This window comes from Lethenteron reissneri, chromosome 9 (assembly GCF_015708825.2).
Source record: "Lethenteron reissneri isolate LAM-NWPU_2019-01 chromosome 9, ASM1570882v1, whole genome shotgun sequence".
NCBI lineage: Eukaryota > Metazoa > Chordata > Hyperoartia > Petromyzontiformes > Petromyzontidae > Lethenteron > Lethenteron reissneri.
Genome location: NC_083787.1, coordinates 13964462 through 13989865, shown reverse-complemented (window position 1 = coordinate 13989865; position 25404 = coordinate 13964462). Strand labels below are relative to the sequence as shown.

The 25404-nt window shown below is 51.4% G+C and overlaps 1 protein-coding gene across 3 annotated transcripts in view; it reads left to right on the top strand.

The window, feature by feature from the left end:
* Positions 1 to 25404, top strand: part of LOC133340317 (junctophilin-3-like) — a 97536-nt gene that overhangs the window by 32118 nt on the left and 40014 nt on the right. Inside the window, exon 4 of one of the 3 annotated variants that reach the window (XM_061548459.1) lies at positions 16272 to 16563. The exons of the other annotated variants lie outside the window; for them this stretch is intronic. Within the exon in view, the coding sequence (XP_061404443.1) occupies positions 16272 to 16479 (208 nt within the window). The 3' untranslated portion in view covers positions 16480 to 16563. Of the gene's footprint in view, positions 1 to 16271; positions 16564 to 25404 lie in introns of those variants that run through there. 3 annotated transcript variants of the gene reach the window in all.

Below are 25404 nucleotides of genomic sequence, written 5' to 3'. Positions count from 1 at the left end.
ATAACCACGTCTGGGACTGAGTCACTGATCCCCCTTCCCATTGTGTCTTGAGTCTGAAATCACTGGACCATAGTTTCCCACAGAGACCTATAGCTTCACAAAGAGACCCATATACTCACAAAGAGACCCATAGACTCACATAGAGACCCATAGACTCGCAGAGAGACCCATAGACTCCCAGAGAGACCCATAGACTCACAGAGAGACCCGTAGACTCACAGAGAGACCCATAGACTCGCACAGAGACCCATAGACTCACACAGAGACCCATAGACTCACACAGAGACCCATAGACTCACACAGAGACACCCATAGAATCACAGAGAGACCCATAGAATCAGATAGACCCATAGACTCACAGAGAGACCCGTAGACTCACAGAGAGACCCATAGACTCACAGAGAGACCCATAGACTCACACAGAGACCCATAGACTCACACAGAGACCCATATCCTCACACAGAGACCCATAGACTCACACAGAGACACCCATAGAATCACAGAGAGACCCATAGAATCAGATAGACCCATAGACTCACATAGAGACCCACAGACTCACAGCGAGATCCCATAGAATCACAGAAAGACCCATAGACTCACAGAGAGACCCATAGACTCACAGAGAGACCCATAGACTCACAGCGAGACCCATATACTCACAGAAAGATCCCATAGAATCACAGAGAGATCCCATAGAATCACAGAAAGACCCATAGACACACAGAGAGACCCATAGACTCACAGAGAGACCCATAGACTCACAGAGAGACCCATATACTCACAGAGAGACCCATAGACTCACAGAGAGACACATAGACTCACAGCGAGATCCCATAGAATCACAGAAAGACCCATAGACTCACAGAGAGTCCCATAGACTCACAGAGAGACCCATAGACTCACAGAGAGACCCATAGACTCACATAGAGACCCATAGACTCACATAGAGACCCATAGACTCACAGCGAGATCCCATAGAATCACAGAAAGACCCATAGACTCACAGAGAGTCCCATAGACTCACAGATAGACCCATAGACTCACAGCGAGACCCATAGAATCACAGAGAGACCCATAGACTCACATAGAGACCCATAGACTCACATAGAGACCCATAGACTCACAGCGAGACCCATAGACTCACAGAGAGACCCATAGACTCACATAGAAACCCATAGACTCACATAGAGACCCATAGACTCACATAGAGACCCATAGACTCACAGAGAGACCCATAGAATCACAGAGAGACCCATAGACTCACAGAGAGACCCATAGACTCACAGAGAGACCCATAGACTCACAGAGAGACCCATAGACTCACAGAGAGACCCATAGACTCACAGAGAGACCTATAGATTCCCACAAAGACTGGCACGGTCAGTGTGTGTACCATTACCCTTGTTACCTGCCCAGCACTTGGTCGGCCAAGTCTTTTAGTTGTTTCCCATGTAGGGCTGTCACCTGTCCAAGTTTGACCCACGCATTCTGGAAATTGGCGTCTGTGTTTGAGTGACAGGAGTTTACGTGTAACGAGATCTGGTATGGGTTTTGTATTGAACTCCTTAAAAGTAGTGTACTGCACAGTGTTGATAGCCGTAGGGACCCCAGGGTCCCGAATAAACGGAAGTCAAAATCGTAATTAATTTGATTATTTTTGGCAACTCTGTCCCACCTCGCACATAAACGCCGCGACCCACCTGGTGCGGATCAATCTGTTGTCATGTCGTCCAAGCGCAGCGAGGACGAATGCGCAGAAGAAACACAACTTTGATTAGTGCACCATGTCGAGAGGAATAGATTGCCGTATTGTTCGCCTTCAACAGACGTAAAATGACGTCGCAACTCAGTTTATGCGAAAGCCGGGGGCTTATGGGATCCCGGGGTCCCGCCATAAGGTTCAAATGTACGATTTTTTTTCTGTGGTAAAGGTGGCAACCCTACTCCCAATATTATGTTTCATTGCTTATTGTGACAGTGTAATTTATTTGGCAGGTGCAGTGGTTAGCATTGCATTCCGCTATGAACATGGTGACCAGAGTTTGATTTCTGGCCACGGCCAACATCAGTGGCGAGTGATCATCCTCCTCCTTCTGTCATAATCAACCTCCTACTCCTCATCATACTCTTTACTCCACCTATATTTTACTCTTTACTGCATTCACCGCTGGCACTCACCGTCGCACGAAACGCAGTCAGGTAGCCGTCAGGGCTGCCCAGCAGCTCCGCAGAGCTAATGAGCCGTCACACATCCTACCGTGATTTTATTTCGTCACGCAAGGCCAAAGGGGATTTGGATTCCCCAAACGGAAGCGCAAAGTCCCTCACGATCCTGCACGGACTGGTGTCGTCGTCAAATGAACGTTTAAATCCATCGCTAAATAGGATATCACTCGCCACTGAGGTTAGCCGTGGTCGTGACTCAGACTCGGCACTCGGGTCACCGGATTCGGAGTGCAGTGCACTTAACAAACGTGCCAAAGTTGTGTAGCTGCAATTGTTATTAATTGTGTGAATAAATTACAATTACGTAGAATTTGTAATGCGCACAGTTTGGGGCACCGCGGTGGCGAAATGTGAACTCCCTCGCCTGATATGCAGCAGATCGTGGGTTCGATTAAGAACCCTGACGGCTGTATATTTGCAGTTTGCATGTTCTCCCCGTTGTCGTGTCGATTTTTCTCCGGGTCCTCCGGTTTTTCCCTTCACGTTTATAAACATGCGTTTAGAGTATTTGACTGCTATAAATTTCCACGTGACAAGCCACTTCGTTTAGCTACCATTTGTGATAGCCAGGTCGCTTCTCAAAAAGAGTTATATAGCTCAGTGGGCCTTACCTGGTAAAAACGAAATTTTGTTTAGTTTATTAGTTTCATTCCCCCCCCCCCCCTCCCTTCGTGAGAAAGAGATTCGTAAGTGTGAAACATCGCAAACAGCCAGGAAGACATCTAGAACCGGCGCCAATGACTGCCTCAGCTCTGTGGTCCTCCACTGAGATGTTTGGCCAACTCCACGTACATCATGCATCTCACGTCGTCGACATCTATTATATATTTTTTGCGTTTAGTGATCCGTGTTTGGCGCGGGGAGGCCTCTTGGCGTAGTCGCTCTCATTTACACAAACGTCTTGCGCCTCTCCCCGCGAGAGCGGGGTGAGGTGGGGGTAGGGAGGAAGGGGATTGAGGTGGTGCTTGTGTTGTTACCAGCGTCGCCGATGGGACGGTGACGTGGGGATTGTGCACGGCCAACCATCGATACCCCCCCCCACTGACCGCTCACAGGCCAGTGCTGAGTCGGCTTGTGCTGCACAGGGACAGCTGCCAAAAGAGGAGGGGGGGGTGACTTTCCAACGTCAGCGATGATACGTGATGTTAGGTGCCTTGGGTTGTTGATGCATTTAAAGCGACGTCATATGGACGTGGACGATATTATTGAATGGAGTCACATTGTTTTCATAGGCCCTATAGTTTTCATAGGCCAGAGGCACAGTGCCTACTGTGGCCCATTCGATAATATGGCCCTGAGCGGGAGCGCCACTCACTGCCATCGAGTGCCACCATTGCGCTGTGGGCCGGGCCCAGGCATCTTTCAATGTCCAGGTTGGAGCCCCAGTCGCTGTGGATGATGCTCCCGAGGAGAGCAAATTTCACGACGGCTTAAACCTGCTCGCCATGTGCATGGACAGACCGGATTGCAACATCTGAAGGGTCACCACATTCATGGATTTTGCTCTTCATCCAGGAGACCTGCAATCCCAAAAGCTTTGCCTCCGATTCAAATACCTCTAGGACCTACTCTTTGGTTCTTTCGGTAAAGTCACGTAGAAAGAAAATAAATTAAATAATAGAATACAACGTTTCGATTGCAACACAAGCAATCGTCATCAGGTATAACTAAATTTGAGAGAGACACAACACAGACATAGAGATACTTGTGTGCATGTCTGTGTGTCTCTATGTCTGTGTTTTGTCTCTCTCAAATTTAGTTATACCTGATGACGATTGCTTGTGTTGCAATCGAAACGTTGTATTCTATAATTTAATTTATTTTCTTTCTACGTGACTTTACCAATAGAACCAAAGAGTAATTCCTTTAGTCACGAAAGTTTCAAACCTCTAGGACCTCATACTCTTAGGGGTTTTTTCGGTAAAGTCACGTAGGTAAAAAAATGATAAAATTAAAATAAATAAAAAAGAAATAATAATTTACTTATTTGAATTTCATTATTTTTTTGCCTACGTGACTTTACCGAAAAACCTAAGAGTATGAATCCTTACAGTCACGAAAGCTTCAAATCTACTCTAGGACCTCCTTTAGGGTACCCAGCAAAAATCAGCAAAATCATCGGCAAAGTCCAGGTCCGTCAACCTGGACTGTCCAATAAATGCGCCATGACAACCCTGGTCTGATACTCACTCCAACACCCAGTGCATGCAGGTGTGGAACAGGAAGGGTGCCAAAACGCAGCCCTGCCTCACCGCTGCCTCACACCTGCCTCGATCCTGCCTCACACCTGCCTCACCCTTGCCTCACCCTTTCCTCACCCTTGCCTCACTCATGCCTCAGCCCTGCCTCACCCTTGCCTCACCCTTGCCTCACTCCTGCCTCACCCTTGACTTACCCCTGCCTCACCCCTGCCTCACCCCTGCCTCACCCTTGCCTCACTCCTGTCTCACCCTTGCCTCACCCTTGCCTCACTCCTGCCTCACCCCTGCCTCACTCCTGCCTCACCCCTGCCTCACCCTTGCCTCACACCTGCCTCACACCTGCCTCACACCTGCCTCACCCTTGCCTCACCGCTGCCTCACCCCTGCCTCACCCTTGCCTCACCCTTGCCTCACCCCTGCCTCACTCCTGCCTCACCCCTGCCTCACACCTGCCTCACCCCTGCCTCACCCTTGCCTCACCCTTCCCCACCCTTGTCTCACCCCTGCCTCACTCCTGCCTCACCCTTGCCTCACCCTTGCCTCACACCTGCCTCACACCTGCCTCACCCTTGCCTCACCCTTGCCTCACTCCTGCCTCACTCCTGCCTCACACCTGCCCCACCCTTGCCTCACCCTTGCCTCACCCCTGCCTCACTTCTGCCTCACCCTTGCCTCACCCCTGCCTCACCCCTGCCTCACCCCTGCCTCACACCTGCCTCGATCCTGCCTCACACCTGCCTCACCCTTGCCTCACCCTTGCCTCACCCTTGCCTCACTCCTGCATCACCCCGGCCTCACCCTTGCCTCACTCCTGCATCACCCCGGCCTCACTCCTGCCTCACCCTTGCCTCACCCTTGCCTCACACCTGCCTCACACCTGCCTCACCCTTGCCTCACTCCTGCCTCACTCCTGCCTCACACCTGCCCCACCCTTGCCTCACCCTTGCCTCACCCCTGCCTCACTTCTGCCTCACCCTTGCCTCACCCCTGCCTCACCCCTGCCTCACCCCTGCCTCACACCTGCCTCGATCCTGCCTCACACCTGCCTCACCCTTGCCTCACCCTTGCCTCACCCTTGCCTCACTCCTGCATCACCCCGGCCTCACCCTTGCCTCACTCCTGCATCACCCCGGCCTCACTCCTGCCTCACCCCTGCCTCACTCCTGCCTCACACCTGCCTCACACCTGCCTCACCCTTGCCTCACCCTTGCCTCACACCTGCCTCACCCCTGCCTCACTTCTGCCTCACCCTTGCCTGACACCTGTCTCACACCTGCCTCAACCTTGCCTCACCCTTGCCTCACTCCTGCCTCACCCTTGCCTCACCCCTGCCTCACCCCTGCCTCACCCTTGCCTCACCCCTGCCTCGATCCTGCCTCACACCTGCCTCACCCTTGCCTCACCCTTGCCTCACCCTTGCCTCACTCCTGCATCACCCCTGCCTCACTCCTGCCTCACCCCTGCCTCACACCTGCCTCACCCTTGCCTCACCCTTGCCTCACACCTGCCTCACCCCTGCCTCACTTCTGCCTCACCCTTGCCTGACACCTGTCTCACACCTGCCTCAACCTTGCCTCACCCTTGCCTCACTCCTGCCTCACCCTTGCCTCACCCCTGCCTCACCCCTGCCTCACCCCTGCCTCACACCTGCCTCGATCCTGCCTCACACCTGCCTCACCCTTGCCTCACCCTTGCCTCACCCTTGCCTCACTCCTGCATCACCCCGGCCTCACTCCTGCCTCACCCCTGCCTCACTCCTGCCTCACACCTGCCTCACACCTGCCTCACCCTTGCCTCACCCTTGCCTCACACCTGCCTCACCCCTGCCTCACCCCTGCCTCACCCTTCCTCACTCCTGCCTCACCCCTGCCTCACCCCTGCCTCACCCTTGCCTCACCCTTGCCCGACCCTTGCCTCACCCCTGCCTCACTCCTGCCTCACCCTTGCCTCACACCTGCCTCACACCTGCCTCACCCTTGCCTCACCCTTGCCTCACTCCTGCCTCACTTCTACCCCACCCTTGCCTCACCCTTGCCTCACCCCTGCCTCACTCCTGCCTCACCCCTGCCTCACACCTGCCTCACCCTTGCCTCACCCCTGCCTCACCCCTGCCTCACCCCTGCCTCACCCCTGCCTCACACCTGTCTCACCCTTGCCTCACTCCTGCCTCACACCTGCCTCACCCCTGCCTCACTCCTGCCTCACACCTGCCTCACCCTTGCCTCACTCCTGCCTCACCCATGCCTCACCCCTGCCTCACCCTTGCCTCACCCCTGCCTCATCCCTGCCTCACCCTTGCCTCACTCCTGCCTCACCCCTGCCTCACTCCTGCCTCACACCTGCCTCATCCTTGCCTCACCCCTGCCTCACCCCTGCCTCACCCCTGCCTCACCCTTGCCTCACCCCTGCCTCACCCCTGCCTCACCCCTGCCTCACCCTTGCCTCACTCCTGCCTCACCCCTGCCTCACCCCTGACTCACCCTTGCCTCACCCTTGCCTCACACCTCCTCACCCCTGCCTCACCCTGGTCTCACCCCTGCCTCACCCCTGCCTCACCCCTGCCTCACCCTGGTTTCACCCCTGCCTCACCCCTGCCTCACCGCGGCATTCACCAGGGAGAAGTCAGAGGTGCCCCAACCCCTTTTAAGCACTCTGGGAGTAGAATAACAATCATATAGCCATCCGGTTAAATTCATTAAACGTGTTGACTCTTGTCTATTACAACTTTGACAGTGCTGTTTGTTGCTGACTGATGTTGTGGGCCTTTGGGCACTGTGCTTAGTGACTGTGTTTACAGACAAGTCTGCGGCTGCACCTGTGTGTGTACGCAGTGGGAAGCGGTAGAGTAACGGTTCGCGCGCTGCACCTGTGTGTGTGTACGCGCTGGGAAGTGGGAGTGTAACGGTTCACTTGCTGCACGGCGAGCCCTGCTGATGACCATGAACGATGGTGGTTATTTTAACCAGTCCTGGGCCACCCCTCGATCGACTCGGCCTTAAATGAGTACCAAGTGTAGTGTTGTAAAACATCAGCACTGGGGAGACAAATATGGTCCGGACATACCCCCCTCATATGCCATGGCAGCCTTTGCAGATGCTCACTAACAGCACTTGCCCCTGCAGTCTCTTAAAGTCTATATAGGGGGCCTTTGTCTTGTGTGTTCGAGAAGCTGCTGGGGCTCGCACCACATGCCTGTGTTAATGGGGCACAGGGATGCGAGGACACGTGCCTCTGTCAGCTGTGGGCATTGTAAACAAATGTTTTTTTTATATATATTACATGTTTATAGAGTGTGCTGTTGGGGGAGCGGTGGCACAGCGGTGAACGCACTGGGGCTGTGAACTCGGCATCCTGGGTTCGATTCCCGGCTAGCAGCAGTGGTGAGTGAGGCTGTTTCTGAACCGATTGCGGAGCGCCGCCCCAGCCCATGCCACCCTTCACCAACCCACATTGACGGGCGTGGTGAAGTATGGTCATACATAGACCATGACTGACAAGGCTTGGAGAGACATTTGTCCACTGGTGGATCAACAAAGCCGTAGGTTGCACAAAGCTGAATGCACTCCGTTACAACCAACATGGTGAAGTATGGTAAAAAAATCACCATCGCCGGCATGACTCTAAATAGAATGTGTTCCAGTTAGTCTTTAGGATTTTTCAATCCACTACTGGATAAAGGCCTCACCATGCTCTGTGGGTTTGTTAAACCAAGTGTCACTACGCTGCTCGTTGTGGGTTGTAAAAGCTTGGAGGGGTCTCCTGCACTGGGCTTGCTCCACCATACATGCAGGAGTTGATGGAGCCACACTCCACCAAGCTCTCTGAGATCCCACCGACCGTGCCCTACTCAGCGTGACTGTAGTCCAGGCTCCAACCCTGGAATCACTGCCGGGCATCTGTCCGCACTGCACCCAGGCTCTGGAGCTCCCTGCCCTCTCAGGAACTCGCAAATTGCTGGAGGCTTCTAGTTACCAGCTGACAACCCCACCACCGGTTTATCAAGACCTCGTCTCTTCAGTCCCTCTCTCCCTGGTTACTTCTCACTTACTTTCCTCCTTTATATGCATGGCGCTAATGTCCCATGACAAAGATCTCACTTATACGCCTAACAGAATGATGGGGCAAGTGCTGTTGGCGAGCACCTATGAAGGCCGGCACGCCACACGAGGGAGTAGGTGGCCAGCACCACGTCCAGTCATATTTGTCTCCCTAGTGGCGATATTTACACATCGCACTAAGGAATTCACTGGTGGCTGGGTCGACCTAGGGGAAGCCCAGGTCCAGTTCATATATTAGTTGGCAGTGAGCAGGAATCTAACTCGGGTCTCCAGGTAGTTGTGGTGTGGAGTTAGGGTGACATTTAATGGTGGTGTTTGTAGTGTGGGGGTTGGGGTGAATGTTGATGGTTGTGGTGGGTTATGGTTAAGGTGAATGGTGGTGGTTGTTGTGTGGGGGTTGGGATAATGGTGAATGGTGGTGGTTGTGGTGAGGGGTTGAGTGATTGTGGCTGTGTGTGCATTAGAGCGATGTGGTTCATGGAGTTGGTGGCTTGGGGTGTTGCTGCATTACGCTGGAGTGTTTGTAGTGTCACGGTTAGGGTTCGATGTTTGTGATGTGGGCTGTATTATTGGCGCTCTGGGTCAGTGTTGGTGGCGTCGGTAGTGTGTGAGGGTGTTGCTGGTGGTGCGAATCGGGGAGTTTCGAGTGTGAGTCAGAGTGTTGGAGATCCTGGTGGTGCAGGTGCATTTCAGGGCCTGGGTCCCATGGTTCCAGGGTCTTGGTAAGGTGGTGCTATTTCAGGTAATATGTTAGTGGTTGGGGTCATGGTGTTGGTGGTGTGGGTCACGGTGGCAGCGTTGTTGGTAGCGGTTTTGATTGTGTGGGTAATGGTGTTGGTGATGTCAGTGGTGTCGGTAGTGTGGCTTTCAGCATTGGTAGCGTGGACATTGGTTACAGTGGTGGCGGCGGCACGGGCGGTGAGGTCACGCCGTTGGTTTGCGTTGGTGTCCGTCGCGGTTCTGACATCGTCGGCGGTGAGGCCTATGGTTCTGGTGGTGTGGCTCAGTGCGAGGCTATGGGTCACGGTGTCATGAGCTGCATGTGGCCGCAGCAGCAGCAGCAGGAGGCCTGTGTATGCCTAAAGTGCTGAGTGGGCCTGGCTGGTATTTTAGTGGCACTGAGCTGTGCTGGGGAAGGGGGCGGGGGTGGGGCGGGAGGGGGGCTGCAGGCAACGCCTGTGCCTCTCGCTGGCTTAACGGAGCTGATATTATTGGAACACTATGAAGGCATACCTAATATGGCCGGGCTGGGGCAATTAGACTCACGGTGTGCTGGCGAGGAGAGTGGGGTGGGGGTGCACAGAGGGAGAGAGTGTGTGGGGGGGGGGGGTGTGATAGAGAGCACGTGCTGGATGCTGGGAGAGTGTCAGAGGGAGAGATGAAGGGAGAGAGAGAGCACGAGGGGGAAGTGAGTGCCGGGGAGAGGGAGATGCATGCATGACTGGGTCTGGTGCAGAGAGAGGAATTCCGGCATTTGGAGCTGTGCGGCGATAATACACGGCCTGAAATAGGATCGGTCAAATTGAACAGCAAAGAGCTCGGGGACAGTCAAGCAGGACATATTTTTTTCTTAAGCAGCAGAGCACGGTGACGTGCCATGAAAATCGCTCCCGCAATGTGCCCGATCTCATCAAATCTCAAACGCAAAGCAGCGTTGAGCCAGGGTAGTGCTTGGATGGGTGACCGTCCAGGCTTAATTGATCGAGTAATATTTTTTGATACTCTCTGGTTCTTTCGGTAAAGTCACGTAGATAGAAAAAATAATAAAAGAAAACACGACGTTTCCCCTATCACCAGTGGTAGCGAACATTTTCAGGCATCCACCTGACGTCCTTCCTTGTGGAAGAGATATGTAGATGACACATTCGTCATCTGGCCACATGGCCGGATGGCACTATACAAATTTCTCAACCACATCAATTCCATACACCCATCTATCAAATTCACCATGGAAGTGGAAAATGATGGCAAGCTACCATTCCTGGATGTGTTGATCGAGAAGAGAACCTGATGGCTCGTTGGGACACTCTGTCGATAGGAAAGCCACCCACATGGATTCCTATCTAAAGCCTGACTCCCACCACCATCCAGCCCAAAAGAATTCCCTCATCAAAACATTACACCATAAGGCCCGTTGCATCTCCGACCAGCACCATCTAGCCAGTGAGCTTGAACACGTATGTCAGGAAGAATGGATATTCTGACCGCACAATCCGCAAAGCTGCATCCCCAACCATGGGTAGAGAACCATCTGAGGACTCAATCAAAACCATCCCCTTACCAAATGTAATGCGAGCATAAATGGGGTTGTTGCTGGGCTCTGGTCCATATATATATAAGTGGGAGCCCGGAAGAGATCGGGGCAGTCGGGGAAGTTCAGAGTCTGAGCCACGTTGGGTGGTGAGAGAGAGATCTGCGCCATTGGCCACGTGGTCGAAGGACCTCAGCACGCCATCGGCCAGCGGTGTGCGGAGTGCGGGAGTAGAGGAGCTAACGGAGGAGCGTGCGTGGCACGCGAGAGGGAGCGTGCGCGGGGCGCACGCGAGACGACGCTGGTCTGAGAAGGAGACCAGTGGGGTGTGGAGAAGAACCTGAATAAAAGACAAGCGGAGACCCGCAGTGCCTGACGGAGTCATTTATTACATTGGAGTCAGAAGTGGAACGAGATGTCAAAACATCTCAAGAAAAATAATATACCTGCACCATCTTCAGAAGACGAAGAGGACCTTCCTCCGGCGGTGGCGGTCTCGACCATGGAGGGCGTGGGCGAAGTGGCGCCGAGCGACACGACAGGAGTACAAGATGTCATCGCGGCGGCTGGGCCGTCTGCGTCGACTGGCGCCAAGGACGGCTGGCGACACGTGGCAGACCAGCTTGATTCGCTGCGGGCCGTTCTGCTGGATTTAGTCACCCTGGTCGCGCCAGCAACGATGCCGGGACAGCCACGCGGCGGGCCTTCAACCGGGGAGCCTTCGGGTGGGGCCGAGCCATCCGCCATTGGGGCCTCTGCGAGGCTTCCCGCCCTTCCCGACACGCGGCAGGACGCCGCCATCTTGGGTGTGGTCGGGGCCGAACGGCGGGAAGCCACCATCTTGTCGCCGCCACGGCGGGAAGCCGCCATCTTGTCGCCGCCGCATGGGATGCTTGCATCGGAAGACAGCAGCTTGGGGACTCGCAGCCATCGCCTGATGACGATTAAATAATTCTCACTTGAAGGAGATCGGAGCGCATTTGCGTGGCGTTTTGAGTCGGCCGTCCGATCCGCCAAGTGGATGGATGCGGAGGCCTTGGAAGTTCTGCCGACGCTCCTGGATGACAAGTCTTTGAAATTCTTCTGCTCCATCGCAGCCGCGAAGAAGGCGACGCTGAAAGGGGCGTTCGACGAAATGGCAGAAGCGTACGAGCCTCCGGACGACGCTCACCGGAGATTCGTCCAGAGGCAACGGGCAACGGAGGAATCGCCTGTGGCTTTCCGGGGTGCTGTGCTTGAGCTGGCTATGGCCGCGTATCCAGAGACGGAGCCCGACTTGTTGGAGCCCTTGATACTGGGTAAGATGTTGGAGCTGTACAAAGACTTGGGCATTCCACTGCCGGTGTGCGGCCATGAGCAGCTGACCTCCTGGATGGCAGCCAAGTGCCTCGACGTGCAGTTCAACTTGCGCCGTTGGGCGCAGATGACCGCCTGGACGGGGAGCCTGACCGTGGAGGGAGACGCCGTCGGGTGGACTCCGTCGAAGGCCGTCTTCGTGCCGGACGAGAGGGGGCCTGGCGATCTCACTGCGGCAGCGGGCCTGTGGGTTCCTCGAGGGGGAGCGGAGTCACGCTCCGGGCCACCGCTGAGGGATCGCCGAGACAGGGGGGGGAGCCGGGCAGCGGGCCGACTCGTCGTGTTACCGCTGCGGGCGTCTTGGACACTTCACGCGGGACTATCGGAGTCGCCCTCGCCCGCCTCTTCAGCCGGAGTCCCCAGTCAGGGGCACGACGTCAACGCCGGAGAGTCAACCGTGTCAGGCAAGTCGGTACGCATCAGACACCCGGCAAGGCCTGTCATCTCATGCATCACCGTCGGTATGCGTTCCGGGGGCCTGTTCTAATGGGGGGACTCTAAGGAATCCGCGTCGCTCGCTGACACAGTGGCGAAAATTGGCACGGAGGATGGTCGCAGCCGCTACTGGGTCGTCGACCGTGCCGGGTTCGATACAGGGGATTGACGTGCGGATTTTGGTAGATTCGGGCGCGTCCGCAACTATCATCTCAGACGTGATATTCTATCTCATTCCGCCGTAGCGGGTACGACCGGTTTACAATTCGTGTGTTGTGGCGAATGGAGGGAGTATGGGCATTGTTGGTCAGGTGGAGGCGCGTATTTCGGTTGGGGGGTGTGTCGGCTTCGGGGACGGTGTTAATCTCTAGGTCCCCCGCTGTGCCGTGTTTATTGGAGACCGATTTCCTGGCAAAGATGCCCATTCAGATAAGGGTAGATCAGAATTGTATTGAGTTACCGGCGGGCCAGAAGATTTTCTTTTTACCGTCGCCGTGGGGCCAGTCCGCCCCGGACCGCCAGGTGCAGGCGCTGTCCGATGTTTCGGTCGACATTCCACCTGGCTCGCAGATGCTCATTCCACTGCGTTATCGGAAGCCCGTGCCTGGGGTCGAGGGGGCGGCGGGGGTGTTGTTGTCGCCGTCCAACGCGGTTACGGCGGGCCTGGCGCTGGTCGCGGCACGGACGATTGTTTGGCCGGGTCGGCCTCCGTTTTTGCAAGTGTTGAATGGAGGCGCGGACAATATCGTCGTGCCGCCCGGAACGGATCTGGCCCGTGCTACGACCGCCTTCACAGCCCATGACGGTCCGGCCCACCGGGGCCTCGTAGGGGGGGTTTCGGCCTTGACATCGCAGGACGATCGATGGATCGCCGGGTTGTGCCAAGAAAATGCGTGCTTGACTACGGACCAGCGGTCCGCACTTCGCGCGCTGTTGGAGAAATATTCTGATGTCTTTAGTAAAGACGATTTCGATCTGGGACGCACCTCGTTGCTCTCCCACCATATTGATACCGGGGATGCTGCTCCCATTCGGATGAATCCACATCGGTTGAGCCCGGCGGAGAGGGATCATGTACGCGGCGCAGTGGATGATATGCTAGCCGCTGACATTATCTCTCCGTCCAACAGCCCTTGGGGCGCTCCGGTGGTCCTGGTGAATAAAAAGGATGGTAATTTGCGGTTTTATGTTGATTTTTGGAGGTTAAACAAAGTGTCGGTTGCAGACGCTTACCCCCTGCCACGTATGGATGATTCCCTCGATGCCTTGTCTGGGGCAAAACATTTTTCCACTCTTGTCCTCTCTTCGGGGTTCTGGCAGCTCCCTCTGGACAAGTCCTCGAGGGAAAGACGGCTTTCCGTACGCCGCAGGGCCTGTTTCAGTTTAATTGTCTTCCCATGGGGTTGAACGCCGCCCCTGCTACGTTCCAGAGGTTGATGGAACTCGTGTTGACCGGTCTGCAGTGGGACACGTGCTTGATATATTTGGATGATGTTATTGTGTTCAGCCGTACGTTTGAGGAGCATCTTCAGAGATTGGATGCTGTTTTTGCTAGGGTGCGTTCCGCCAATTTGAAATTTATGCCCAAGAAGTGTCACCTTTTTCAACGATCCGTGCGCTATTTGGGCCACATTGCCAGCTCTGACGGTGTGGCCACAGACCTGGAGAAAACGGCTTGCGTCCGGGACTGGCCGTTTCCAGCCATGGTGGGTGACGTGCGTCGTTTTGTCGGGTTCGCTTCCTATTATCGCAGGTTCGTTCCAAACTTTGCTACAATCGCTAGGCCGTTGCACCTCTTTACGGCAAAGAATCGGAGGATCAGTTGGGGGCCGGCGGAGGAGGCGGCGTTTCATGGCCTATGCGATCACTTGGCGTCAGCGCCGACGCTGGACTACCCTGATTTTATTCTGGATACTGATGCTAGTGACACGGGGATTGGGGCCGTCCTATCACAGTTTAAGGGTGGCGTCGAGCGCGTGGTGGCTTACGGGAGCCGCGTTTTATCTCCGGCGGAGACCTGCTACTGCGTTACCCGCCGGAAACTGTTGGCTATAGTGAATTTTGTCCATCAATACCGCCCGTATTTGTATGGCCGCAAATTTTTCGTGCGCACGGACCACGTGGCTCTGCAATATTCCCTGAAAGTTGACCAACCGTCTGGCCAATTGGCGCGATGGTTGGAAACTTTGCAGGAATTTTCGTTTTAGATTCAATATCGTAAGGGGTCGCGTCACGCAAATGCGGACGCGCTCTCCCGATTGCCGCAAGGATCCACCTGCGCCTGTGCCTCTGGCACGAATAGGTGCATGCGGGTTCCACAGCCCCCGCGTCCTGTCATGTCCGCTGTGGAGATGCCCGGGGCTTCCACGTGTCCGGAACCGGCCGACGGGATTTTAAATTTGCCGCGTTCCGTGTGGATTCGGGAGCAATTGCTCGATGATTCGCTGGGGGCCTTACGGAGTGAGGCTACGAAGGAAAAGGGATATCCGTCGTCCGATGGAACGCCGGGAGCGGCTCTCCGTGACGGCTTGTTGATGTGGAGGGAAGGCTTGCACGATCGCTGGCGTCTTGTTGTGCCGTCGTCGTTGCGATATGAGTTGATTCGGATACTGCACGCTGAGAAGTTGTTACATCTCGGGGTGCAGAAAACCTTGTTGACGTTACAGCGGGATTATTTTTGGCACGGCATGACGACTGACGTCGTCGGGCATATTCGGGCGTGCTCCGACTGTGCCCGGCGGAAGCTGCCTAAGCAACCGTATGTTCCCCCAGTGCAGTCAATACAAGTGTCGCGGGTTAACGAGTTGGTGGCGTTGGATTTTCTGGGGCCCTTTCCCCCGTCCGCTCGGGGGAACAAATTTTTATTGGTCGGGGTTGAATATCTTTCCCGCTGGCCGATGGCCTGGCCTTTGCCCGACCAGTCGGCGGCGTCTATCACGGAGACATTTCTGTTCGGATATGTGATGGACAAGGGGGCACCGGAAAGGTTGCTTACAGACCAAGGGCGAAATTTTTCTTCCAACCTATTGCGGGATGTGTACGACGCACTGGGGACTAAGAAAGTTCGGACGTCTCCTTACCATCCACAAACTGATGGGATGGTTGAATGGTTGAACCGGACCCTGTCGGCCATGCTCTGTCAGACGGTTAGCGAGAAGCAGGCCGATTGGGATTTGCATATCCCTGGGGTGCTCTCCGCTTACCGGATGGCGCCACATGCGTCAACGGGGTACTCACCCTTCTTTTTGATGTACGGCCACGAGAATGTGCCGCCGGTGGAAGTGCAACTTGGCACACGGGCGAGGGGTCCTGTTAAGCCCCTCTCCGAGTATATTCGTGACGCCGCTCGGCGCGTGGCGGAAGCGCGGGAGGCGGCCCGATTGGCTACGGCCAGGACCCAGACCCGGAGCGAACGTTGCGACTGGCGCTCTCATCGTGGGTCCCCCTGGCGAGTGGGGGACATGGCCTGGCTCCACTGCCCACAGGTACCGGTGGGGACCTCCCCTAAGTTGCACAAACCCTGGCAGGGACCGGATGTGCTTATTGAGGTCCCTAGCCCACAGTCCGCGTGCGTTCGGGTCGGATCGCGGCGTTGGTACGTTCACACGTCCCGATTGAAACCCTACGTGGCCCCACGAGTGGATGCGTCATCTCCTAACGTTGCCTTGCCGGTGTCTGTCGCGTCCGACGCGCCACTGACTTTGCCTGTTCAACCTGCAAGCGCGCCTGTCGTGCCTCCTGTAGACGGGCCGGCTGTGATCCTGCCGGACACAGGGATTCCTGCACCGGGTGGGCCTACCACGGCGACGGGGACACTTGGCTCCGCTGCCCCTCCAACCCTGCCGCGGTTGCAGTTGCAGGGGGCCCCGACTACGGACCTCTCTGGGGAACGGGGTGCTGGGACGGACAGGCCTCCACCAGCGGCGGATGGTTCCGGTTCCGCCGTTCCTAAAACCCTGTCGGGACTGCGACCTTTGAGGGCGCCGCCTCTCGTGAAGGACGGGCCGGCGACCCACACTCGTTCCAAATCCCTTCCCTTTTGTTAATTGTGTTGTTGTTATACTCTCCGTTGTGTCTGGTGATTCCTGATTGTGATGCTGTCGCTCGCATTATTTTGTCCTATTGCAGCCGGGACAGCTGGCTTTTTCATCGGGGGGGGGGGGGTCATTTAATGCGAGCGTAAATGGGGTTGTTGCTGGGCTCTGGTCCAATCACACGGCCCGGGGTATTGGGGGGTGGAGCCTGGTCTGCAGGGTGTGTGGGAGGGGCCACCGTTTACCTCGGCTCCAATGGGAGGTGAGGTGAATAGGGGCGGAGCCAGCGGGGTAGTATGGGAAGGTCGGGAAGGAGTCAGGGTCACGTGGGGGGAATGTATATAAGTGGGAGCCCGGAAGAGATCGGGGCAGTCGGGGAAGTTAAGAGTCTGAGCCACGTTGGGTGGTGAGAGAGAGATCCGCACCATCGGCCATGTGGCCGAAGGACCTCAGCACGCCGTCGGCCAGCGGTGTGCGGAGTGCGGGAGTAGAGGAGCTAACGGAGGAGTGTGCGTGGCACGCGAGAGGGAGCGTGCGCGAGATGACGCTGGTCCGAGGAGGAGGTGCAGAGAAGAACCCGAATAAAAGACAAGCGGAGACCAGCAGTGCCTGATGGAGTCATTTATTACACATACATAGCAGGAGTTACCAAAAGGATTGCCAAAATCTTGAACAAACACAAGATCCAAGTTCGCTTCAATACAGTACACAAAATCCGTGATTTGATCCTATCGGTGAAGGATGCAATTCCGGACATGCAATGTCCTGGTGTCTATAAGCTGAGTTGTGTCTGTGGCAACAGTTACATTGGAGAAACCAAGGGACGTGTCTCAGAACAGGTTTGCGAGCACAAATCGGATTTGAAACACGGCAGGACCAACACCTCGGCGGTGGCGGATCATTGTTTCAAAGCTGTGGGCACACATGACATTGTTTTCTCCGAGACCAAGGTGCTCTGCAAACCCTTGGGCCACCATCAGATATTTGTTCATGAAGCCATCCAGATATACAAACACAGACAAAACTTTAATCGACAAGATGGATTCAGATTGAGCAACCATTGGAAGGATGTGATAAACCGTGCCAAGTTTTAACTGCTATGATTTCCACTCACCCACCCGGTTGTCGTCGTCCGATTACTAATTCGAGCTTCTTTACTTGCTAATTTCTCCAGCCCCACCCGTCCCAGCACGCCACACCCCCCCTCTCCCCCGTGGACTCCTACAGCCACGACTTGACAAAACTCCTTCCCCCCCTTTCCCCCTTCTCCCGTGCCTATATAAAGTCACAACAGCAGATAATTTTATCACCTGAAAACGGACACTTGTGTTGTGACCGAAACGTCGTGTTTTCTTTTATTATATTTTCTATCGATGTGACTTTACCCTTTACCGAAAGAACCAGAGAGTATGGATTCTTGCAGTCACGAAAGCTTCAAATCAATATTTTTGAGTTGCTAGTAGACTGGAATAAGTATCCCGTGACTAATAGCCACAGCCGTAGCAGCAGTTGGTGAAGTAATATTTCTGTTTCGCCAGGTGAAAATTCAAGAGACCAGGATAGTCTTATTTGCAAGGGGGGCCTGAGGCATCAGTCTGCGAGCAGGGGGTGATGAGTGCTGCTGTCTGTGGGTAATCCCAATTGAGTAATTTGCGGGCAATTTTTTTATTCCGCAAGTTTGGACCCTCACGCGTCACGCAGTGGCCTACTCTAGCTAATGGCACCTAGGGATGCCTCACATCCGCTGTGAAGTGGATGGCACATAGGATCATTACGGTTGTTACACCCACAGTAATTGCTAAACTATCTCTATTTTACCAGGTAAGGCCCACTGAGCTACATAGCTCTTTTTCAGAAGCGACCTGGCCACAAATGATAGCTCAACGAAGTGGTTACATTTATAGCAGCCATATACTCTAAACACATGTTTTTTTACATGTGGAGGGAAAAACCAGAGGACCTGGAGAAAAATCTATGCAATCACGGGAAGAACATGCAAACTCCAAATATACAGGTGTGGATCGAACCAACGACCTCCTGTATACCAGGCGAGATCGTTCACATCTCGCCACAGTGGCGCCCCTATAAGAATCTGGGCGGCCGCTAGATTCGAACCACCAACCTCTGCAACAAGCAACGAACGTGCCAGTGCTAGGCAACCGGATGTGGTGTACTAGGTGCAGAAATATTTTATAGGGTGGCCAACTCAGATAGAACCGGCTGAGATTAAGCCCTGCTGACGACCACCACACACAAACAGGTAGCCACAATGCTGCTGGTACTACATGGTGGGCAGTGGAGGGCAGCACAGCCAAATCCATTGTTGTTCCGCTTTACTTCTACGCTCCCACGACTGTTGCTCCCACAATCTTGGTTCTTTCGATAAAGTCACGTAGAAGGGAAATAATAAAATAATACAAATTTTACGTAATAAAATTATCACGACGTTTCGGCCACAACGCAAGCAGCCGTCCTCAGGTGAAGAACAGAGCTGTCGGAAAGACAGCGTCCTGATGAACACTGCTAAGCTTGGCAGCGCTGTCTTTCCGACAGCTCTGTTCTTCACCTAAGGACGGCTGCTTGCGTTGTGGCCGAAACGTCGTGAGAATTTTATAATGTTTAATTTTTATTATTTTATTATTTCCCTTCTACGTGACTTTACCGAAAGAACCAAAAATATGAATCCCTGCAGTCACAAAAGCTTTAAATCGAAATTTAACGCCTCTACGGGGAGGGATTCTACATAACTTTGAGATCCTTCAATAAACTCCGGGATAGGAAGGCTCAACTGATCGAGTCTCACCTTTCTGAAGAGATGCCGCGACTTTAAGGTAATACCAATCGCATTTACACTAACCTCTGCTGCTGTAACTTCTTTTAATGCGATACGAATTTTGTCTCGAACTAGCTTAGCTCTTATCTCGGAGAAAATCAGACTTATGCGCACCGAACTAGATCAGTTATACAAGACACTCTAAAAATCGCATTTATCATTGACGGCAACAATGTCCACATCGGATTGGGAACATGTAGACAATATGACTGTCTCTTCAGCTACCACTATGTCGCCCAAATGTAAGGACAACTTGATTTCCAAATTTAACCTCTCCAACAAGAGACCGGACCCACACACCGAAAAGCTAGATGTTAACAAATTCGTAATTAATCGCAGTAACAGTTCTATTTTGATGGTCTGAAATCCGTTTTAGCTAAAGGGCTAAACTTTGCAGTCACACCTAGACACATACCAGTTAATGATATCATTGCCCAAGTAGACGTGCCTCTCAAGGGCCTGGGTCACATCGCTGCAGATGTGGCAAGATCTGAAATCGCTGCAACCCTAAAAAATGCTAAGATTACAGCTCGCAACCTCAGCAAAGATGAGCGTTTTGAATGATCTCAATTAAAAAAGAGGGATGACATTGTCATCCTCTCAGCCGACAAGGGCAATGCCACTGTCATTATGGATAAAATAGAATATAACAACAAAATTCAAGAACTACTCAACGATGGCAGCTATACAAAAATGAAAGGAGACCCCACCAAAAGCCTGGTCATAAAAACCAACAAAATCATTTCTGATTCAACCGCATTAATTGATCAAACCAAACAGTTCTCGTTGAAACCTTCTGCTGCCAGGCCACCAAAATTATATGGCTTACCAAAGATACATAAAGAAGATACACCTCTTCGTACCATCGTCTCTATCAACTCCCCCACCTACAAACTGGCTCGTTTTTTGTCTGAAATCCTGCGGCCTTTCACTGAAAAAACCACCTCTGCGGTACTAAACTCTACTCACCTGGTATCGACAATCAAGGGTATTTCCCTGTCCCCAAACGACCTGCTTGTCAGTTTTGATGTGTCTACACTATGGGGACCTCATTTGCCAGTAAAAATATGATAATTGGTTCTTTACCCTTCTATCTGGCAACAAAACTGACACCTTTTTGCAAGGAGTCATGTTTGCATAGACCGCAATACCCGCAGTCATAAATACAAACATAAATACAAACAAAAGACATAACTCTGATAATGTGCACATTATCAGAGTTATGTCTTTTGTTTGTCTTTTGTTTGTATTTATGACTGCAGGTATTGCGGTCTATGCAAACATGACTCCTTGCAAAAAGGTGTCAGTTTTGTTGCCAGATAGAAGGGTAAAGAACCAATTATCAGTTTTGATGTGGTTTCCTTATTCACCAAAGTTCCTGTACTTGACACCATCGCAATCATTGAAGACTTGGTTCATCAAGGACTGAACACTGAGGTACCCCCCGCCCCTGGTGAGACACTGCTCAACCAATACATACTTCACCTGGAATGTAACTTTCTACAAACAAACTGAGGGCACCCCAATGGGCTCCCCCCTATATCCGGTTGTAGCCAACGTTTTCATGGAGAAATTTGAGACTGACGCCATCCAGACTGCCATTCTACACCCGACCTGATGGAAGAGGTACGTGGATGACACTTTTGTCATCTGGCCACATGGCTGGCCTGCTCTAGACCAATTCCTCGACCACATCAATTCTATACACCCAGTCATCAGATTTACCATGGAAGTCGAAAAAGATGTCAAGCTACCTTTTTTGGATGTCCTAATAAAAAAAGAGACCTGATGGTTCAATGAGCCACTCTGTCTACAGGAAAGCTACCCATACGGATTCTTACCTAAAACCGGATTCCCACCACCATCCATCCCAGAAGAATGCCCTCATCAAGACTCTACACCATAGAGCCCAATGCATCTCCGACCAGGAACACATTGCCAGTAAACTCAAGCGCACGTACACCAAGCTCTCAAGGCTAATGGTTACTCCGACTACACAATCCGTAAAGCCATCTCTCCATCCATGAAGAAGGATCCTCTTGAGGAGCCTTTCAAGACCATCACCTTACCCTACATTGCGGGGGTCACAAAAAAGATCTCCAAAATCCTGAATAAACACAAGATCCAGGTCCGATTCAACACAGTACACAAAATCAGTGATCTGGTCCCGTCTGTAAAATGTGATTCCAGACATATAGTACCCTGGCATCTACAAACTAAGTTGCCTCTGTGGTAGCAGTTACATTGGGGAAACCAAACCACATGTCTCGGCTCCGCATCCGTGAACACAAAGCAGACCTGAAACACGGTAGGACCAACACCTCAGCCGTGGCAGATCATTGTTATAATTCAGTGGGCTCACATGACATTGACTTCTCCAAGACGGAGGTTATCTGCAAGCTATCTGGCTACCATGAAAGATTCGTTCATGAGGCCATCCACATATACAAACACAGAGACATTTTCAACCGAGAAGATGGATTCTGGCTCAGCAATCATTGGAAGGACGTGATAAACCATTTCGGGTCTTGATTGATTGTGTTCACGTTTACGGTGACTTTCAGACCGCATTCCATTCGCTGGCATTGACTATATATCCTTTGTATTCTCCTCATGGATCGGAGTCTTTGCTCCGCTGCAAGTTTCCTGCTACCACTCTCCCATTACATATTTCTTTGCTTCCTCTTAGTACCTTTCACTCGACGGTCAATGGTATGGTGTATAGCAGATTGTATAATAATAGATAGTATACAGCAGTGTGGAATACAGTAGGATTTGTAGAATAATACATAGTGTAATATTACAATGTAATATCTAAGGTATATAGGGTATTGTATAGTAACGCAGTATATAATTCAATGTTGGGGTTTGTCTATGGCAGTGTATAGTACGGTGTATAGTCGTGTGATGTAGAAACACGTTTAGTTGGAGACATATGAATATAATGCATAATGTTAAAGCTTATATTGGTGCTGTGTATACGATATTATACAGTGTAGTTTAGATTGGAAGGTATAATAAGTCATTATATAGTGTAGTGTATACCCAGTTACTTAATATTAATAGCTCAGCTTATTGGAGAGTATGTTGACTACATTGATTATATTGATGTTATTCAAATGTAGGGTTTTTTTTCCACATCGGTTTATTGTATGGTAGTAGGGTATTTGCAGTTCTTTAGAATTATATAAAAAAAATTCCCTTCCTTTATTACTGCTAATCTTACATAATACACTAGCATAATATGACTTTGAGACCCCCCCCCCACCACCTACACATTCCACAAGGAGTGACTACCCCCATATCTGCATTTGTCATCAACATGATACATTCCTCTGTTGATATGTAAACTCCTTTGTCAAGGCGCTCTGCTCCTCCCACCCAGCTTAAAATACACTGCCAAGCTTAGCAATGTTCATTAGGCAGATTGTATAATGATAAATAGTATAATAGTGTAATGTTTAATATAATGTATAAGGTAATATATAGTATCGTAATTGGTTAGTGAATATACAGCATTGTGGTATACAGTAGGGTTTGTAGAATAATACATAGTATAATATTACAATGTATAGTCTAAGGTATAAGGTAGTGTATAGTAACGCAGTGTATAATTCAATGTTGGGGTTTGTCTATGGCAGTGTATAGTACGGTGTATAGTCGTGTGATGTAGAAAAGAGTTTAGTTGGAGGCATATGAATATAATGCATGATGTTAGAGCTTATATTGGTGCTGTGTATACGATATTATACAGTGTAGTTCAGATTGGAAGATCTAATAAGTCATTATATAGTGTAGTGTATACCCAGTTGCTTAATGTTAATAGCTCAGCTTATTGGAGAGTATATTGAGTACATTGATTATATTGATGTAATTTAAATTAGATTTTTTTCACATCGGTTTATTGTATGGTAGTAGGGTATTTGCAGTTCTTTAGAATAATAATAAAAATTCCCTTCCTTTATTACTGCTAATCCTACATAATACACAAGCATAATATGACTTTGAGACCCCCCACCGCCTACACATTCCACAAGGAGTGACTAACCCCATATCTGCATTTGTCATCAACATGCTAAATTCCTCTATTGATATGTAAACTCCTTTGTCAAGGCTCTCTGCTCCTCCCATCCAGCTTAAAATACGCTGCTAAGCTTAGCAGTGTTCATTCGGATGCTGTCTTTCCGACAGCTTTGTTCTTCACCTGAGGACGGCTGCTTGCATTGTGGCCGAAACGTCGTGAGAATGTTATTATTTTGATTATTTTATTATTTCCCTTTTATGTGACTTTACCGAAAGAACCAAAAATATGAATCCCTGTCACGAAAGCTTTACATCGAAATGTTGCTCCCACGTCTATGCTCCGTTAACCTTCACTAACCTTAACTGGTCAAATGGTTCCCACATCCCATAGGGTGTGGGGTGCTTATCATCCAGCAGTGTAATGACAAAAAGGGCCGTGTACGCACACAGACTCTTACCAATGGTGGGCCCTCTGTTAAAACGGCCCCCGCACTCACAGGGGCCAACATGATGGGTCCTTCCCCTATACAGCTACAAGTACAGGGCGCAGGGATATGACAGCCAACACTGTGTGGCAGAAGCACAGGATCTTGTCCCCAAGTATTTATAAAGGATTCACTATTTAGCCTCAGTTAGATTCGCAGTCGTGGCAGTGGGCAATGATATCTGAACCCGTCCTGTGCCTGCGTCCGACAGCGGATTGACAAAAAGCTGAAGATTATTTGCATTCGTTTTAATTTAATAACAGAAACAGGACAGAGGCTTCAATATGACTGTCAAGTGGGGCTTGGGCAGGACTAGTTGTGAGAAGCAATGATGGTAGGTGGTGAAGACTCGTGATGGAATGGCAGCCAATGGAGGGAACACACCTTGGATGGCATCCGCAATGCACGTGGACTGATGAAATCAACTGTGTTTTAGGAGCTAAATAGGTGGATCCGTTACATGGGTGGATCGAGATTGCAATGGCTTGGGGGAAGGCCTTCATCCAGCAGTGGATCGATCACGGTTAATGATGATGGCGGCACCCATTTGTAAATGTAATTTTGAATTGCCTTGAAGTATAAGAGATGAAGAGCGATGGTCGAGGGTTTTGACTGCATTCTCCATTGCGGTGGCGTGGCTCGGCTCAGCTCAGTGTTTCAATCATTGGCAACCACGAAATGACGACTAAAGATGTGAGCGTTCATCACGCGGAAATGTCACCGTGATTGGATCCGGCAGAAGTTAATCGGAATCAGGATCTCTTTTTACACAGATGTCCAGTAGACGCGGATGGTCAGCAGGTTACAATAATAAATGATACAACGCGCGATAAGGAGTGTAAAGTAGAGTACAGGTAAGCAAGTCACCGAAGATAAATAAGTACAAAGAAAATATTTGAAAGTACAAATTGCCCAAGTACATAAAATCCTGCCGATTCTTAAAGCTTGGGCAAGTCAGCAAAACAACAACAGAAACAGACCCAGACCCCACACCAAGACAACACACGGGCCCTCAATAAAATGTCACATTCGAATTGAATGATCGATAAATGGGCAATGATCGCAGTTACAAATCACGTTTGCAAATGTGGTTGTATCCAGCACCAATCTTCTACTGCCAAATATTTTTTGAAGGAAGATTTACGGTGCTAAGCGAGGAAACAAGATTGTTCCAAAACGTGTTTGGTGCTGAAGCGGCTTTGTCACCTATTACAATTCTCGTTCTTGGGATAGTTAAACGCGAATTACATGTACGTTTTAGGTTTCTTCGGTTTGAAAGTGGCATTGATGAATTGGATAAGTATAGCGCAGGTTTGCGAATAACAAGTTTGTGGATGAACATGGCCCAGTGTAGAATTCTTCTTGCATCGCATGATGACGATTCACCGAGTCTTGTAGGTCAGTGTTTGCAGTGGTTTGCAAAAAGGTTGCGCTATGCATAGAAAAAAAAACATTACACGGTATAAGATGGTGTTAATGCGTCATGTGTATTTACACACTGT